At 37.6% G+C, this 18911-nt stretch overlaps 1 protein-coding gene, 1 long non-coding RNA gene and 1 pseudogene across 3 annotated transcripts; 2 read left to right on the top strand and 1 right to left on the bottom strand.

The window, feature by feature from the left end:
* Nucleotides 1–2037: 2037 nt before the first annotated feature.
* LOC126615774 (uncharacterized) lies at nt 2038–6043 on the top strand (annotated as a pseudogene).
* Nucleotides 6044–6066: 23 nt separating this feature from the next.
* LOC126615773 (protein STRICTOSIDINE SYNTHASE-LIKE 3) lies at nt 6067–9048 on the bottom strand. The gene is made up of 4 exons (XM_050283671.1): nt 8579–9048; nt 7723–7998; nt 7041–7208; nt 6067–6772 (listed from the first exon to the last, which is right to left on the bottom strand). The coding sequence occupies exons 1-4, from the start codon at nt 8905–8907 to the stop codon at nt 6370–6372; spliced, it is 1176 nt and encodes a 391-aa protein (XP_050139628.1). The 5' UTR covers nt 8908–9048; the 3' UTR covers nt 6067–6369.
* Nucleotides 9049–15967: 6919 nt separating this feature from the next.
* Nucleotides 15968–18360, top strand: LOC126616019 (uncharacterized). 2 transcript variants are annotated; one of them, XR_007620964.1, is made up of 5 exons: nt 15968–16155; nt 16830–17282; nt 17384–17519; nt 17600–17700; nt 17861–18360. It is a non-coding gene; the product is annotated as an uncharacterized LOC126616019 (long non-coding RNA). The 2 variants fall into 2 exon arrangements; XR_007620963.1 differs by having other exon boundaries at nt 16830–17519.
* The last annotated feature ends 551 nt before the right edge of the window (nt 18361–18911 follow it).

Genomic DNA, 18911 nt, shown 5'->3' with positions numbered 1-18911 from the left:
TATCCCACCCCACCCCCACCTCGGCTTCTTCTAAAAGGTTGGCTCTAGGGGTGGGCACTTGGAACTGAAAATCGAAACCGAAACACAAACCAAATTGAACCGCATCAAACGGTTTGGTTTTGCGGTTTTGAAACGGTTTCAGTTTTGAAACTGAACCGCAAAGTAGGAAATGGTTTGGTTTTGGTTTTGGCTTTTGAAAATCGCACCGAAACCGAAACCGCATAATTTTATTAAATGTTAAATTTTAATTGGTTATTTCATTAAGTCCATACATTTACTATGGACTCAACCTCATCATATTTCCACATAATCTCTATATTTTCTTTCTTCTAGTCTATACTGCTCAACTTTATTCATCTAAGCTTCTAACTCTCTTTCTTGGCCTCCCCTTCATTCTAGCTCCTAGCCTCTAGAGTTCAGGGTTGGGTTTTGAATCAAAAAGGGATTTGGTTTTTCGTTGGTTAGTCTTTGAATTTTCTTCGTTCATGAACATCAGAATGTCATATTGTTATTGATTGGTAAATAAATTACTCATACGTATAAACCTAATAAATCAGAGTAAAATTGAATATGATTCAAGTTCACGGGTTCTGCAAAAAAAAGACAAAATGTCATATATGTTCCTAGATTAGTCGATATAATCCACTTCTTATTAGATTTAAGTATTAAATTTAGCAGATTAAGTATTAATTAGGCTTGTTGCTTACTGGAATGGCCATGCCTTGAAATTTCATTTTCTTCCAATTTTTATATAACATGAGAATAATGGGTAGATACTAGATAGGTTTCCGCCTAGTATACACAATTACACACACCTACACGAATTGAATTCGCTCCATTGATTAAGGAGATGTTCGCATTACTTAGGGCTGCATGTTGATTTCAATCCCTGCATCATGATGTGAACTCTCTTGAACTTAGGATTGAATGTGTATTGCATGCTTGGTCACTGACTACAATAAATAACGCTGCTTTTGGGCTATCTAAAGACTTGTTTTTAATGTCAAAAGTTTAAACACCAAAACTTTTTTTATTGAATTGGATGAAATGAGATACAACTAGGTAACCATAATAGCTTTTTCAAACAATGAAACGAAATCAAAACTGTTTAAAACCAAACCAAACCGAACCAAATGGTTTGATTTCATTTCGGTTTTAGCCTCAAAACTACACCGAACCAAACCTCAAAAACTTGCGGTTTTGGTTTTGGTTTCGGTTTCACTCAAAATCGCACCAAACCGAACTACGCCCACCCTTAGCTGGCTTGCTCCTATGACAATTGGGAATCGGCTAGCTCCGGTGACGGGTCTATAACTGTCCAAAAGAGGACGGAGCACGAGTTCAACGATTTCGATAGGAGGAAGGGGACTGATCGATACAACAGAGATGGTGGAGGGTACGATAGTAATTTGATGCATCGGTCCGAGAGCTTATCTATGTCGAGGAGGTCACTGACAAAGTTTCCAAAAGGGTTTTGATCGGAGCGGGATAGGTCCAGGAGCAAAGACAGCGGGAGTGGAGTGTTGTCGTGGCAGAGGTTCAGGAAGGAGTTCGAGGAGAGAAGATGAGGGAAGAGGTTGAAGGACGTGAGGTCGTCGACGTGGTTAAATTCGAGGGATTCGAGGAGCGAGCAGTCTAGGGTTAGGTCTTTGGGGAAGTGGGGGTGGGGTGGGGTGGGTTTTTGGATCGGAGGGGAGGTGAAGAGATTGGAGGAGAGGGAAGTGGGTCAGGGGAGGGGGGAATGGGTTTCTAGGTTTTTTTTTTTTTTTAATAGGGTAAATTATTATAATATTTTTAATGCATAAAAAGTTATATTTTTGCCATGTTAGCACAAATGTGGCAGCCACGTCAGCTCTTATCAGACCAATGGATGAAAAATATATCGGATGTATTATTTTTTGAAAATGTTGTATAAGATTGTAATAAATTTCAAACCTGATGTGGTAAAAGTGTAATTTAACCAATGACTAATAGTCATGAATTTTTAGTTGGAGTACAAACGCTCCAATTGTATTAATATTGAGGAGCCATTATAACAATTTTCTCATAATTCTATTTCTGCAATCACCCACTTTAAACCGTTAAACCCTTCATACTCCAACAACCGCAATGAAATCCAGTAGGAGATCGATCACTTCCCTGCTACTCAGGTGCCTACTTGATCCATCCATCCCCTCCTCTCTCTGTCCTTCGCTTTTTTTTTTTTTCTCTAAATTTCCAACCTTTGTCTTATAGGCTTTGTTTGTTTGGTTTCTGAGCCGGAAACAAGGTACCAATGATTAATCATGAATTCCTTCTCCTTTTCAGGCGGTTACAAAATTTAACTCCTTTCAAACCCAAAACAATCTTACAGCCAAGGAGAACATTTTGCGCCAAATCCCCCGCAAATGCCAACAACGGCAACGTCCCGGAGACGAGTGTGAGTTCGTACCATGAACAGTATAAGCAGCTGGAGAAGCTCGACTTCATGACCGCCACTAAATGCTCTTCACTGCTCTCCCTTCGAAAATTAAATTTGGGTATTGTTTTGCTTCGAATTTTCTGCTGTTTAACGTTGTTTTCTCGTTCTTTTGATTGTCCCGAACGTTGGTATTGCTTTTCCTCTGATAGGAACTTGTGGGTCGCTTTCGTTTCTCTTTGGCATTTCGTCGAACAGATTGGGGCATATGTGTAGATAGGATATTTAGACCATCTCCTCCTACCGAAAGAGTTAAACATAGTCCGTCCAGAATTACAGCTTCCGAAAAAATTATTTATAAATTAATAGTGTCAGGCCATGCTCATATACCATCTTCAACCGAATAAGCTAAACATAACCCCCTCAATATTTATTAGTTTTAAGTTTATACTTTAAATGTATTGGTTAATTTAGTTAAATTACTGTTGAATGTTTTCAAATCTAGTCGTTGAAAATCAATTATTACAATTGATGAGCTGAGCCCAAAAAGGGGCTAAGAAGGAGGCTACATTTGGCCACCCTTTTGGCCAAATAATAGTCTGGTAGGCTCCAAAGAGTTATAGTCTAACCATCGGTTGGAGATGAGTTTTTGGACAAATCAGGCCATTTTTTGGCTTTACAGTTTTTGGGCAAATTAGGCCATTTTATAGCTCTTTCCATTGGGAATGGCCTTATATAGCTGGTAGAATGTTGGATTGAAAAGTTTATTAAAGGGACCAAATGTTGGCAAAGGTGGTATTGAAAATTGGGTTTGAAGCCAGTTGCAAAAGTACTTGCTAGTGGCGTTCTTGTTTATTTGAAGTTGTTGAAGGATATCAAGATGTCCAGCAGTCCAAGTAAATGTTGGTGCATGGGTAAAACCTAAGTAAACCATCCGTATTTTCGGGTCTTTAATTGTTAGAATTTTCCTATTGAGTTCAAAGAAATACAAAAGTTTAATGCCTAGGTTGAGCAGTGGAACGATCGAATAATGCAACCCGGAAATGGAAGGGGATTTTGTATATTCTCACCATTTTGCAGCAAACCCTTTGTCCTTTTTTTGCGTTTGTCTAGGTTAGTTTTGCCTTAATTTGTGTGTGTGTGGCGTCGATTACTTTCTAAAGAAGCTGTTGATGAAAGATATTTCTGTACTTAGGATATCCTACTGGTACTGAGACATGTTCTTTGCTTCTCTCCTTTTCATGATCAGGCTCGATTTCCATTTGGTACAACTGTTCTTTTGTTGCCTGCCTTCCCTGGGTACGTATCAAGTTTCATATTTGGGTTTTCGTGTGGTTGCACATCACTATCTGAAAACTTATTTCATGTAACAGCCGTGTGTCTGGGGGCTCAGTATGCTCGCTATGAAATTACAAGCATGGAAGCGGTAACTAAACATTTATGTTAGCTTTAAATTCTGCATATAGTGTAAAGTCTCTATTGGATTTTGTGACATTATCTTCCATCATAGACCGTCCTTATGAATCTGTAATACTTGTTTCATGCATTGGATTTACAATGACACTCCTTATGAATCTGTCGATTTTACAAAACAACTTTGCGGAAAGAGGTCGCAATGCATTTTTACTGATACACTCATCTGGTTGGTTCTTCATGCACGCACGCGCACACACACACGTACGCTGTCTGAATATTGAATCCTTTTGAAAAAAATTTACTGAACTCCAAATATCTTTCTTCTTCCATCGATGCTCATGAAAGTTTCATCTCAATGATTGGTTTCAAAGACGGTGCATTGTTTTCTCACACAGAAATATGATGATGTCAAGTTCGATAAGAGCAAGTTTGGAAATTGAGCAAGGTATATATGAGTTTCACTAAAATGCTTTGCTTTTTCCAAAGAATGGAGGCCCCATTTTTCCACCCACATTCGTTAAAAGAATGTTGGGGCAATCATATAAGAAATTCATCAGGCAAAACTAGTGCAAAATTTCCACTAGCATTAACACAGAACAGCACAGAGCTATATTAGCTTTCATTTAAATCTTTCATTATTCTTAGGCAGCACCTATAGATTTCCAGAGTCGAGAACAGTTCACTTTTATCGTTCATTGAGCTTGAATGAGATGTTGCTATATGGTTGCTAACGCAAAAAACTTTACCGGGTTGCCGGTTATCTTTCTTCCTCTCACCAAAATCGCTATCTCAGGAACTGGAGAAGAAAAAGAAGAAAGAAGCAACAAAAGCAAAAGACGAACTAAACGCTACTGATGGAAAAAAATAAAAAAGCAGGATCTGTTCCAGAGCTTTTGGAGGTGAAAGTGAGACTAGATAAACTGGAAGAAGCACTGAAGGAAATTGTGGTCGAATCGAAGACGCAAACTACCAGCAGGCTGACGAGGGATCACAAGGGAAGTAGTGGGAAGAAAAATGTTGTAACATGGGCAACTAACACTAGTAGTTCAGACTCTAGCAAGCCTTCTGAGAAAGATCACTTCGGTAAACAGGGTTCTGGGAATCAAGACCGCCTCGGCAAAGAGAGGGTAAATGGTTGGCACCCAGTTCCTTATACTTCCTTGAAGGATAAGCAGGGCAAGATCGAAAGATGAAAGATGAAGTTCTCATTTACGTTGATTGAACAGTTTAAGTTGGTTTACAGGTGGGATTATGATGCGAATTCAATGTTCTTTACTCCATCAACCTTTCTGCTTGCAAAATGCAAGAACACTTTTTGAAGAACTCTTTTCCCAGAAATGATTATTGGGAACATCTTGGAGACGATATGTTACCTATGAATGTGAGGTTGCTTTCAAACAATAGGAATCAGTCTGATATTTCAGTTCAGATTTGTTTGTTCTCCTTTGCTCACCGAGTGCGATCTGAAGTAGAAACTGTAACTTGTATCTTAGATCACATTCCAGAGCAAAGGTGTAGAAACAAATGAGAAATGAAATGCCAGAGTGATTCCTACTATTTGAAAGTAACCATCACTACTCTGTTTGTAACTTAGTTGGTAAGAGCATGCACTCTTGCATTTAAAGTATTCAGTTCGATTAGGCTCGCTATGTTTCAAATTAAGGGTTTGAAGCAAAAGTAACAGATGTGTACTTGGTAACGTGCTTTTGTTGAAGAATTTTGGACGGCAATGCTTTATGGCACGGAATGTTGGGTGGTGAAGCACCAACACGTACATAAAATGAGTGTAGCAAAGAGGAGAATGCTTCATTGGATGTGTGGGCACATGAGAAAGGATAAGATTAGGAATGAGGATATCCGAGGTAAAGTAGGAGTAGCCGAAATTGAAGGAAAGATGAGAGAAAATCAGTTACGGTGGTTTGGACATGTGAAAGAATGCATATTGACTCTCCGGTTAAAAGATGTGATCACGAGACAAAAGTTTAGGGCCAGAGGGGTAGAGGAAGACTTTGGAAGATATTCTAAGAAAAGACTTAAGAGTACTTGGATCTAACGGTTACGGAAGACGTGAAATAGAACCGAACGCAATGGCGTTCTAGGATTTATATAACCGACCCCACTTAGTGGGTAAAGGCTTTGTTATTGTTATTGTTATTGTTGATTTTTTTAGTACATTGATATTTTTATACTAGGCAGAGAGGGAGTTCGGCTAAGCCACACGATGGACAATCCTTTTGTAGAAGAATTAAACGTTGAAGGAAAACATACCTTTTCTGAACAAGGTCATTAAGAGTTACTTCTTATTTCAATCACAAAGTTGTTATAAACTTAGTACACGCACACGTTTGCGTTCTGCAGTCCGTCTCCTACAATGACGATACACGACAATCCCCGGTCCTATTCATTCTAACTCCTCTAAATGAGAAACATGGAGGAGAAAAGAGAGGGGATGACAAGTTAAAGGCTTGAACCTAATAGCAGAAACACCGAAACCTCTAGCATGATAATAAGTAGTCTTGCATTTAGGTAAACAAACACTTATACGGTTTTTTACCTCAATCTAAGTCGTAGACTGCTATGAAGGGCATCAGAACACTCCCCATCCATAACTTTCCATCCTTTTCTTCAACTTCACTCACAGCTTTAACAACCTTCCCCTCGCTATCTTCCAATATTTGCAAAATCTTACCCTCTGGGCTGTATTTCACAACCACTGCATGGAGTCGGCCTCCAATGTGAAGCAGGAACTGAATCCGTGATGGAACTGGAAGCTTGAGTAAGAATTTCCTTAATTGTGGGAATGCAGCACAAATATGAGTGTACAAATTCCGGCGGCAGTGGAGTGCCACCCAAAATTCACCATTTTCGTTAGTTCTGACATTGTCTGGAAATCCCGGCAGCACTGCAAATACTTCTGAAGTTCCTGCTTTTTCACCCTTCAACCAGTACTTGCGTAATCTACAACATCAATAATGGAATGTGCTTTATAATTAAGTTCAAAATGATTCCTGAAGGTTTTTCACGAACAGATTAAGATAACTGCACTTGGTTCCAAGGCAACCAAATATATATGTGTAAAACGAATCATGAAGACAAACAAGGGTCAATAACTCCTTGTCATGTGTATCCTACTTATGCAAGGACCGCACCTAGACGAGGGTTGAATTTGCATAGAGGGGTTGTAACCTGAGAAGTTAAACGTTTTAAAAAGAATATACAAGCTCACCTGCCCACGGCTCCTTCACAAAAGAGAAAGAAGGAACCATCCTTGCTCAGAGACAGACCATTTGGAAATCGGATATTCCTCTGAAGAACAGTTGTTTCCTTTGTGGTTGGGTTGTATTTTAGAACCCTCCCAGTGTCCTCCCCGGAGAAAACCAATTGCATGAAGTTCCTGAATGAAATTACTTCTGTTAGAATCATGCATGGTGCTTCTCTTCCGTTGAGAATATAAATAAACAAGCAAAATGAAAAAAAAAACATAACAAAAAGAATGGTTCTTGGAAAAGAAAAACCAAAACATTCACACAATATAGATAGAACAGGACCAAAGATTTGTAAGGAGAATGATACTAGATGTCACCCACAGTAATGACTAATCTTTTGGCTTCATCTTTGACTGTTTGGTAACCAACCAACTAATGGAACGATGTAGAGAAGCTGAAGATCCATTGACAGGCCCAGTAGAAGACAACTCAACTAATACAAAAAGAGATAAGGACTAATGAACATAAATACACAAACGATTGAATACCCCCAATACTCAGAAGGGGTCATCGATGTCAAATTGTCAATTCCATATCATATCAACAAGACTACCAATCTCAAACCAATCACACTCAAAAGGAAAAGGTGTATCCTGCTGTGTATGCTGTTTCAGAGAGAACTTAAAGAAATGCATAGCCTACCTCCTCTGGTACATGGTGCTACTATCTGTAAAATAAATATTCCCTTCTTCATCAATGTCAAGATCATTAGTAAACCTTAGCGGCACCCCTTCTGCCTCCGTCGTAAGTGAAGTTGCCAAACCACCTTCTGGCCCCACCTTCAACAGACCAAGATATGCATCTGCGATGTATAAATCACCTGTTTTCTTGTCAAAGCGTAGCCCCAGAGGCCTTCCACAGATGTGCTCATTCTTCAAGTAACTCAAAGGTGATGGCTTTGGGCTACATATATCTGACCTGTATCCCGAAACAAAACAAACAAAGAAATTTACCATTCGAACAATAATAACTGAAAGAGAACAACCAAAAAACACAGCTGTATTACACTTAATTATTTTTCAAAACAACAAATACACGAAGACAACTCAAATTCAACGACAACATAACTAATTAGCTCATCATCTCTTCGTTGATAAGCGCAATTTCCATGATGAGATCTAGTTTCAATAGTTTGAAGCTCAATATATTGCATCTCTGGCAGTAACTAAGATTTTGAAGCTTTAAACGAAACCAACATTACAAATTGCTAGTTTGAAAATCGGAGCTCCAAATGATCAACTATCATAATCACAAGCAATTGCATCCTTGAACTGAGAACGGAATTTCGCTTACATTAGACTACCAACCAACTAGCAAATAGAAATGATTCATGCATTTTTTTTTTACTGTGCAATGTACTTTCTTCAACAAACACTACTAGTTATCACATTTCTTGCACAAAAAGGTATGACAACAGCAACCATCACAGAAGTATTTAACAACAATCACCACTACCAAAACTGAGTAAAACCCAGTAACCCAATTCCGAAAATCTTACCTGTGAGGCGAAGTATAGGCGAAATCAGTCCAAGCTTGGCCATTCCAGAACAACACTCTGCCATCAGCAACGCCGGTGTAAGGTCCGCGGCCAAGCGGGTCAAAGGTGACGCTCTCAGGGCCTTGCACTTGGTTAAGGAACTTAATCTCCGATTTCTGCAGGAGGTTCTCGGTGTCTTTGTCTTCCGGAACCAAGGACCACGGCGGCATCTCCACCTTATGGGCTTGGAAGTCCGGGAATTCCACAATTGCACTGTGCTTAAAAGGGTCGATTCCGCAGTAGACAGCCACCAAAAGGAACAGAGCCGCCAGTACTCTGCTGGGCTTCATCGTCTCCCACCTCCGGTAGCAGCTAGAGAGAGAGAGAGAGAGAGAGAGGTGAGGATTTGAGAGAGAAGATGCCAAGTTTAAGAAAACGGGAAGAGGAAGTTGGAAGAAGGGTAGGTGGTACAATCAAGAGCGGTAGATAGGAGGTGTTTAGAGCCATGGCTTTCGTTTTTGGACTAAAAGAACACCAATTTTCTATCGTCTGTTGCAATTTTAAATTTGGTCAATATTGTTTGGTCCGCCCTAATCAAGTGGAAACGTTAGGATTACAGTTAGGTCGAGTGGTATTGCTCTTCATTTGTTAATTATAGATGTTATGTTTGATTCTCATTAAAAGTGAATTTGAACTACATGATGCGTGATAGATAATATTCGTTTGTTCATAAAAATAAAAAAACTAGATGATGCATGATAGATTTTAGAAAAACAATACTTTGAAGTTCTCGTTCTATGTAAATGGCTCAACTCAGAAATATATTCTACTCAATTGAGTACATTCATACATTATGAGAAATGTTTAGTGTTCTTACAAAAAACACAAGCCAATGCCTCACATGTCATGATATAATGGAGGAATACTAAAAATATATATATAATGGTGGCTTTTTTTATTAGCACCCCAAACAATGTTGAATACATTCCATATTTTAAATAACTTATAAACCCTACTATACAATGACAAATTTGACCTAATTAAATATACAAATGGAGCACCACCAGAAGTTGGAAAACATGGCCGGCCACCATCGGTTAACACCACCCTATCTAGATGGGAATGAACAAAGCTTCCCATTTGGGGATTAAGGTCATTTGACCATCTCGTATTGTGCTTCAGGTGTTTGTCATAGCAATAGAAGCAAGGGCACGGAGGATGGTGAAACAATCCATTATGTAGGCAAAACCCATATGGATCAGGATTGTTTTTAGCATAATGTCCAGAAAAGTATAGAAGCGACATTTGCTCGTATTGCTTGGGAAATGGATGAGGAGTTCCACTGTGCATGCGGGATCCAAAAGGATCGCCATATCTAGGATAATTGTTTGAATTATGCACAGAACAGTGTGGATTGTCTATATAAAATGTGGAGTTTATGTTGAGAGTGTAGTGTGTGAGGATATTATTGGAAGTAATGTGGTGTATTAAGATAAATTTTAATTGAAAAAACAAATGTGAGGTGTATTCAACAATATATGAGGTGTTAATAAAACAACCCATATATCATATCTCTGCTTATATTATGACAAGTTGTGTGATGTCTTATATTTCGAGTACAGTAAAAAAAATTTCATACATGAGGCAATGACCAAGATTTTAGGTGAAGACTAAAGCGTTGGCCAAAAACATAAGACAAGTCGTGCATTAAAAGTTCGAGGCTTAGACGTCCCTATTTGCAATGCCACATGAAAAAATAAAAGTGATTTCTACACTTATTTTTTATCGACACATTCTTAATTTGTATGTTTGTCCATCAAATTGCATAAGTTAGAGGAGAATTAATACAGAAATAAACATAAGTGTGTAAAAAAAAAAAAAAAAACTAAAATTGAGTCAACAAAATACCACATCATCCACCAGATTAGATTTCGTATAAAGTCAGTTGACCTGCTTCCATTTGCAGAGGCTGGAACATAAGTTGGGTAGCAATATTAGCCCAGCCCAATTCGTTTTTTCGCAAATCTTCTTTTGAAGCCAATTTTGTCAAACATTAGCCCATCACTTCCTCCATACAATTATTTAACTATAAAATTCTCAATATTGGTCACTTAGTACTACGATTTAGTGGAATTTCTTTTCACTTATAAGTAAGAGGTCTTAGGTTTGATTCTCGCTAAAGATGAATGCAAACTAAATTATCATGGCTAACCCAATATAAGGTTACCACTCCCCTACCCCTTAATGTAGATAATATCGTATATATTCATAACAAAAATCTCAATATTGGAATCTCCCAACCACTCCCAACGATATAACAATCTTGTATCAACGCTTTGTTAACGACAATACAATGACGTTATGGTACTAAATATAGGCGTCACACCACTTGTCTACCAAACATCGACCTTATCTAAACTACTTAATGACGTTGTGGTACTAAATATAGACGTCACACCACCAATGTCTACCAGACATTGACCTAACTACTTATTAATAGAACAATGTTTGTCAACCAAAACTACACAAAACTACTATTCTAACCCTCTCATCAAAATTAAACAAAAATAAAATACATGACCAATTTAGTAATTACATAAACACAAATTTTGCTGTTTTTTACGCAAACCTCACAACCAAGTGTTGGGGGGGCTTTTAAGTTAAGGTGGTCTTGGGCTTTGAGAACGTTCTCTTGTCTCCCTTGGTTCAGTTTCGTACCAAGTCTCGGAATATCTCAAAAAACTTAGCTTATCTTCGGAAATATCCTGGTTAGATCAACAACTCAAAGATAGCATGATTTAGGCAAATAATGACTTGATCAAGAGAAGCGTGGTGTGAAAGCTAGAAGTTCATTAGTTTAGCATGTTGAGAGAGAGAGTTGGCATGGTTGCATAGTGTTTCCGGTAAATAATCTGGGTTTCCTAGGGTAACTTCAAGGCTTACGATGGCTGAGATGTTAGTGGAAAGCTGTGGGAAACACTAAGGTTGCATGGATGATGATTCTTGAGGCTTATAGGATATTTCTGGACTAATGAAGTTTTTTAGGTATGTTTCCTTGGTGTTGCTTCTTGGCTCTGTGTCTCTGCATTTTCTCTCCCTCTTTTCTATGTTACCTCTAATCCTCTTCCTGTGTTCTACTTCCCTATTCTCAAATGGTTTCTCCCTCCTTATGTAAGTGAATGGTCTTTCTCTAGGCTTCAAAGGAATCTCTCTTTGTGGCTTGGTCTTCCCTTCCTTTCTCCCTAGCTTTCCTATTATTCCCTTTTTGGTGTAAGATAGTTGCACTGTTGAGACCTGTAGTTTGCTTTTTCCTGAGAAGCGGCTTTCCCAGAGCGGCTTTCTGCATGCGCTATTTTTGGTAGTGCGCCTCATGGCTTTCGCACTTTCGTTATCTATGCAAGCTAGGAAGGGAAAGTCAGCATTAAATGCCCGACTTGCTGGGTTTAGCATACATTTAATGCAAGAATCCGGTTTGGTCCTAGCTAAGAAAGTTGGCTTGCTAGGGAAAGAGGCAAACTAGGCTAATTCTCTCTCAAACTTACTCACGCGGAATACAAAGGTCATGGGCTTGGACTTTTGGGCTCCCAAGCAACCCAAAGTCTTCCACAATCTTGACTCCACGTAGACCCAATGAACTTCCATAGCCATTCACACCACAATTCACTTGATAAGCCCCCGACATGTGACTTGGGCTTAGCGTGAATAGTGACTAGTGTGACAAATAGGCATGACGTGATCCGATCTAATTACCGTAGCATGGCATGTTCATAAATATGTCTTCCTCGATCCAGCACCTTTGCATGTATTTGGGCTTGAATAGAGGCTTGCATGACTGTTGGGCTTCGAGGCTTAGTTGGATTTGCGTGTGACATTTTTGGGCCTCAACACCAGGTAATCATAGCACACCCTATTGAAAAATTAAATATAAATTAAGAAGGTTTTTCTAACCCACGTTTCCCACTTCATTAACCCTCCCCCCTTCTTCCAAGTTCCACATCTAATTTTATTTTTATTTTGTTTAAGTTTTTTTACCTTAAAAAAAGTAATATAAATATTTTTATAATAAATAATAGACAAAATCAATTACACACATATAAAGTGTGAGCATATGTCTAGTATATATCAACAATATTTATCAAATATCTATGCCATGAACGACAGCATTTGAATATCATCCATTTCGCCGCTGACAATGACAATGAACATGTAGAAGAGGATAGCCCATAATGCAGCGACATCTATATCAGATAACCATCTTCGTGATAGCAGCAGCCATTGAAACCATCACCACAACCTACTCTAGTCTCCACCTTCTCAAATTTCATCTTCTATCTCCATCTTCATCGTGACCATCGTTGAAACGGTCGCCAGTTTGATTTTTAGCCGCCACAATTAGCCACCACTAACATGACCTCCATCGTCTCTCATTATCTCTCTTCCTGATCCAATGCATTTTTGACCAAATTGTAAGTAACCATCGTTGTAATCTTGTTTGTAGTAACAACCTACATTTGTAATCTTAAATGTTACTATTGTAATTCAATCATGACTACTTGTAAAAACCTACCTTTACAATGTAATAGAATGTTCTCAATGTAACTATCAACCTTGTTATAGTGATAACAACCCTATTCTGTCTTATTAACTATAACATTATCTTAAGTATGTAACCTTCGAGTGTAATTTTGAATTATTATAGTGTAATCTTACCTTCTTGTAATTCAAGTTGTTACGGTGTTGTGTAATTTCATTACGTCCCATTGTAATAACCTATATTTATATTGTAATACGTCAATAGTGTAATCATAAACATTGCTATTGTAATTCAGTCACATCTAAGTATAAAAAAAACTACCTTTACATTGCAATAGAACATTGACAATGTAATGACCTACCTTGTTTATAGTAATAATGTCATTTTGTATTATTAATTAACTACAACTTTAGCATCATAAGCAACCTTGTAGTATAACCTTCAACAATTATAATGTAAACTTACCTTTCTTGTAATTCGGACGTTTTATGTTATGATGTTGTGTAATTTCATGACGTCTCCTAGTCATAACCTACATCACTACTGTACTATGATGTCCAGATGTAATCATGTTAGATGTTTGTGTAGCGACTAGACTTAGCTCCACATGGTATAAGTCTATATAGACAAAATGACAAACTCTAGTTAATGAGGATACATCATAGCGCATGTGGTTCAATAGACTAGTGGATATGGTGTTGGGTTTTTGCCCATATGTCTTGAATTTGAAACTCACCCCTCGCCTAAATTATTGTAATAGTTTTGAATTCCTCTCCCCCTTAAATTTTATTTAAAAAAATACATCATAACATACAAATTATATTGCATGTGCTTATAATATGTGTGGCATGGAATCCACAAGGACAAATTTACCCCCACAAGTACAATTTACCCAAGATATGAATGTAATTAGTCCAAATATATTTTTTAACATAGGTTGAGCATGTTGTAGCATCATGTGTATATGCATGGTTGGTAGTATCAATGGAATCAACTTGGTCTAAAGTGATTACTTAACATTTTTGGAAGGGATGCTAGAGAAATGTTAAGGACACTCTCTCAAAATAGGATTTTTCATGGACTCTCTGTTATCTTATGTTTTTGGCATAATGTTTCATGATGTTGGCATGACAATTGTGCAAAAAAATATGCGGTGGCAGAAAATCTATGAAGAGGACTTACTTTTGAGAGAGTAGGCAATTTTCACGATGCAAACATATATTAATCTCGGAATTTAATGTGATTTTCTAGTTTCTGACAAAAAAAGGATTATATTTCCCAAAAAAAATAATAATATTAGGTTAGGTGTGGTGAAAGCTTCATTCACCATGTAGAATTAAAAAGTAGATTGGGATGCAACACATAAATGTCATGTCGAAATAAGAGACCAAAACATTTTCCCTCTAAGGTTAATCAACCAAAAATGAAAATAATACAAATATTGAACATGCATACAACAACAACAACAACAAAGCCTTTTCCCATTAAGTGGAGGAAAATTTTTTGAAAACCAAGAAATGACAAGGAGAAATAATGACGAACGAGTAATAAGGCAAAACATCTTCACTCACTACCAGATATTATCATTTGCCCAATAAATCATATTTTGTTGGACAAGGTAACTTTACCCGATAGAATAAAATAGTTCGTTAGGCAAGCGTGGTCAACGTTTCAGTTCTTTCAAAGCTATTTGCCCGACGAAGAACATTTGATGGGCAAAGTTTTCGCGCCAAGGGAAGAATTTGGTGTGTAGTATGCCACCATTTGCAAGATGAACTTTCGAATTTCGTTGTACGCAAGTATATTTTATGATTTAGGGTTTGGGATTTAGGGTCTTATCTGGCAAAATTAAAAATTTTTCATTGGGCAAAGGTGAGAGCATTTTGGCATATTCAATTCCTTTGATGATTTTCGTAGTCAGCAAAATTAATTTCAACAATTCAAATGTCAATGGGTATGTACTCCAAGACCGCATATGCCAAAAACAAACTTTTGACAATTAGGTAATGGGACAAAATCCTTTGACGGTTAGAAACGTATCATCACGATGGTTATTTTAGCTTCAATTTTGATGATTGTTTGCAAGGACCCTAGAAGAATACAATGAACAGACCAGATAATCAAATTAAAATATTTACACTAGTGGTTACCACAAAAATGTTACGTTATACTTAATAGAAGTATAAAATAAACTCTAACTGTTTGTTGAATCTGTTGTTTTGACGGGATACGTATTCTATATAGCTAATTTGAATGATCAACTGTCAAACTTGTTTGCAGTTGCTTTGAGACTGCATATGCCAACAATAAGCAAAACAAACTTTTGGGGGTTAGGTAACGGGACGAAATTCTTCGACAGTTAGAAGCGTATCTTCACGACTAAACAATTATTTTAGCTCTGATTCAATGATTTTTGCAAGGATGCTAATTGAGGGTAAAACCATACACTCAATTGACTTGATAATCAAATTCGATGATCTTTTAACCATTTGAAAATAAATTTAAAAAGTGAGAAAAATGAAACTTTTGGTGTTTACTCGACGAAGTTGGCTTATTTTGTCGAGCCAACTTCACTATTTTTTCGGGCAAACTTTCAAATTTCTCCCAATTGTTTTTTCAAAAAATCAAATTTATCCCCAGATTAAAGAAGTTTGCCCGATAAAGTTTGTAAAATTTGTTGGCCAAACATGTTTTCCCACCATTTTTCACCAAAAATTTAACCACAAGACATTTCTATACAACCTTTGCCCACGTCAGTCTGCCCAACGAATTTTTTAAGTCAAACTACATGTGGCACACTTTTTAAGACCTTTGCCCTACGAACTTATCCATCAGGCAAATATCTGATATTTTATAACACCGAGAGCCTTCTTTTTCTTCCTCCTTGTGTTGCTTCATTCTCTAGCTCTCTGTTCTCTATGCCTCCCTTTATCTGCTCTCTTTCTCTCTTTGTGCTCTCTTTGTCGCTGTGGTCTCTCTCTCTCTCATCGTGGTCTCTCTCTCTCTTTCTCTCTCACTATGCGCTTTCTCTCTCCTTGTGCTCTCTCTTCCCCAATAATCAAGGGTATGTTTGCTTAGTTGTTTCATTATATAAATTGCATGTGTGATGGTTTGATGAAATTTGTGAAAATTGTAAGAATATTGTGAAAATTGTAGGAATATTGCGAACTTTGTAGGAATATGTGAAAACTGGGTATGTTTGCTCATTTGTTTCATTATATAAATTGCATGTGTGATGCTTGATGAAATTTGTGAAAATTGTAAGAATATTGTGAAAATTGTAGGAATATTGTGAACTTTGTAGGAATATGTGAAAACTGTAGGAACATGTGAAAATTGTACGAATTGGGGAAAATTGTAGGAATTTGTGAAATTGTAGGGATATTGTGAAAATCATAGGAATATGTGAAAATCGTAGGAATAAGTGAAAATTGTAGGAGTATGTGAATGTTGTAGGAATTTGCGAAAATTGTATGAATATTGTGAAATGTAAGAATATTGTGAAAATTGTAGGAGTTTTGTGAATTTTGTAGGTGAAAGTTGTAGGATTATGTGAAAATTGTAGGAATATTGGGGAAAATGTAGGAAATAGGGAAATTTATGAAATTTGTAGGAAAAATTAAGAAATTTGTAGGAAAATTGGAAATTACGTGAAATTTTAGAAATTATTGTGTTTTTTTTCTTCACAAATGTCATTGTGGTTGATCACCATTGGCTGCCACTTTACCTCCGGTTCAGGTTAGAGTGATCCAGCGTTAAAGATACCCAGGCGATCATTACCGACTCGACTGCCAGCCTTACCACATCTGCTTCATCAGGCCAGGTGCCTCAATCTATTGGGCGTGTTCACAGCCAGAGACGGCACAAGGTTTTGCCAGCCCCAACCCCCATGTTGACACTGCTGAGGCCGATGCCAATTCTGTCGCCGTGCACCCAAGGGAAACTGAGCTGGGAAGAAGTTCAAGATGCAGGGGAGTTTTAGAGGCTTGTATTCGAACTGGATCGCTCGTTATAACGCAAAATAAGATCGTTGTCGATTACAGCCAACTGCATTGGCGAGCGAACTTAGAGGTCAACAGCTTGTTGACTCATGACATTGTTGCCATCATTCACACCAAGTACCCCATGCTCTCCTCTTCATGGAAAAACTTTTCCCTTGAGATGCGAAAGGAGATGATGAGACAGATCTCGGTAAGTGTGAAATTTTTAAAATTTTTAATGTATTACTTTTACTTATTTAATGTATTTTTTAAACTAAGTACATAAATCGGGTGTGCACTTGACGGTATAAGGAGAGGAAGTACGAGCTGCACGTGTACTACTAGACGTGTGCATCTCCTGCTAAAGCTCTTACCGATCTACCCCTAGAGTTTGTGGAGATGATGGTCGAGTGGGAGTCGTTGTGCATTTTCAGAGATCAGAATTTCGGTAGTTTTTAAAAAAATTAATTCCAATTCATTGTTTTTCCAATTTTTTTTTAAATTTAATTAATTTTTTAATTTACATAGGAAATCAGGGGCAAATAAGGCTAATCAGGAAGCGAAGCCGTACCTTCATCGCTCTCATTCTTAACCCCTCACTTATAGGGTCGAAGAACAGCGTAAGAAAGGTAAACTTTGCCCTGAAGTCAAGGATTGGGGGATGCGCATGCCAATTCTAGTAACCAGATGGCTGATGACATTTACATAAGTATTACGTTCATAATTATAATTTCAAAATTTAGTAAATATTATGATCGATAATCTTTATTGGTTTCTCCTTTTTTGTAGGCTTCTATGTTGCAGAAAAAAGATGAGTATCTCGCCAACCTTTCTTAGCAGCAACCAGACATGCCAATAGAGGAGCTGACATCTGATCCAAAGATGTTTCTACAGTTGTTGATCGACGGAGTTGGGCGACAAAAAGGCAAGGAGATACACGACTTAAGAGCGGGCCAGGTTGGGGGCCTCAGACTCTAGGCGGGACGTCTTCCAGACTCCAGTAGATGGAGATGAAGTTAGTGACCTACCCCAGCGAGAAGAAAAAGCTTGAAAAGAAGCTCAGGAAGAAGCGCATCGCTAGTGATGGGAGGAGTTTCGGTGACATATTGATGCAATTGCCTAAGCAATGACAGCTTTTGTTATTCACCTTCCTGATCCTCCGAGCGACCTTTTTAGCCGCCATCCCACCAGCCACCCTAGTGGTAGTTAGTTTAGGATATTTTACATAAATTTGTACGAATATTTCAGTTTTAGTGTAATTAAACATACTTTTTAACATTATGGTTTATTTAGATTTTTTAATTAATTAATTTAAATTTTGAATTTAAAAAAAAATTACGATGGTTGCCCAACGAATGTTTTCGTTGAGCATGTGTTTTGTATTTTTTTTAATTAATTGCCTGATGAAAACACTCGTCGAGCATGTAGTTTTTATTTTTTAAAATTAATTGCCCAATGATTATTTCGTCAGGTGAAAGATTTTATAATTTTATTTTATTTCCGAATGCCCAATGAAACCGTTTCATCAGGCAAGTTCCATTCATCGGGCTAAGTAGGTCAACACACTTCACTCGACAAATACAACTTGTTGGGCAAGTATACTTTGCTTGATGGGATAAGACAATTCATTGGGCAAACATTTGAATGACGGGTTTTATGCAATGGATATGGGCCAACGAAATGTCATCGGGCAAATGTATAGACGATGAAACCTTATTAATTTGCCTGATGAATATTTCGTCTGGAAATGAATTTCTTTTTGTAGCGACTCTCTCTAGCTTGGACACTTGATAGACACACATAATACAAATACATGATAGAAATCCTAAGCACGTCTTTC

The sequence above is a fragment of the Malus sylvestris genome, chromosome 3 (assembly GCF_916048215.2).
Source record: "Malus sylvestris chromosome 3, drMalSylv7.2, whole genome shotgun sequence".
Classification (NCBI taxonomy): Eukaryota; Viridiplantae; Streptophyta; class Magnoliopsida; order Rosales; family Rosaceae; genus Malus; species Malus sylvestris.
This window is presented reverse-complemented; position numbering and strand designations above follow the sequence as displayed.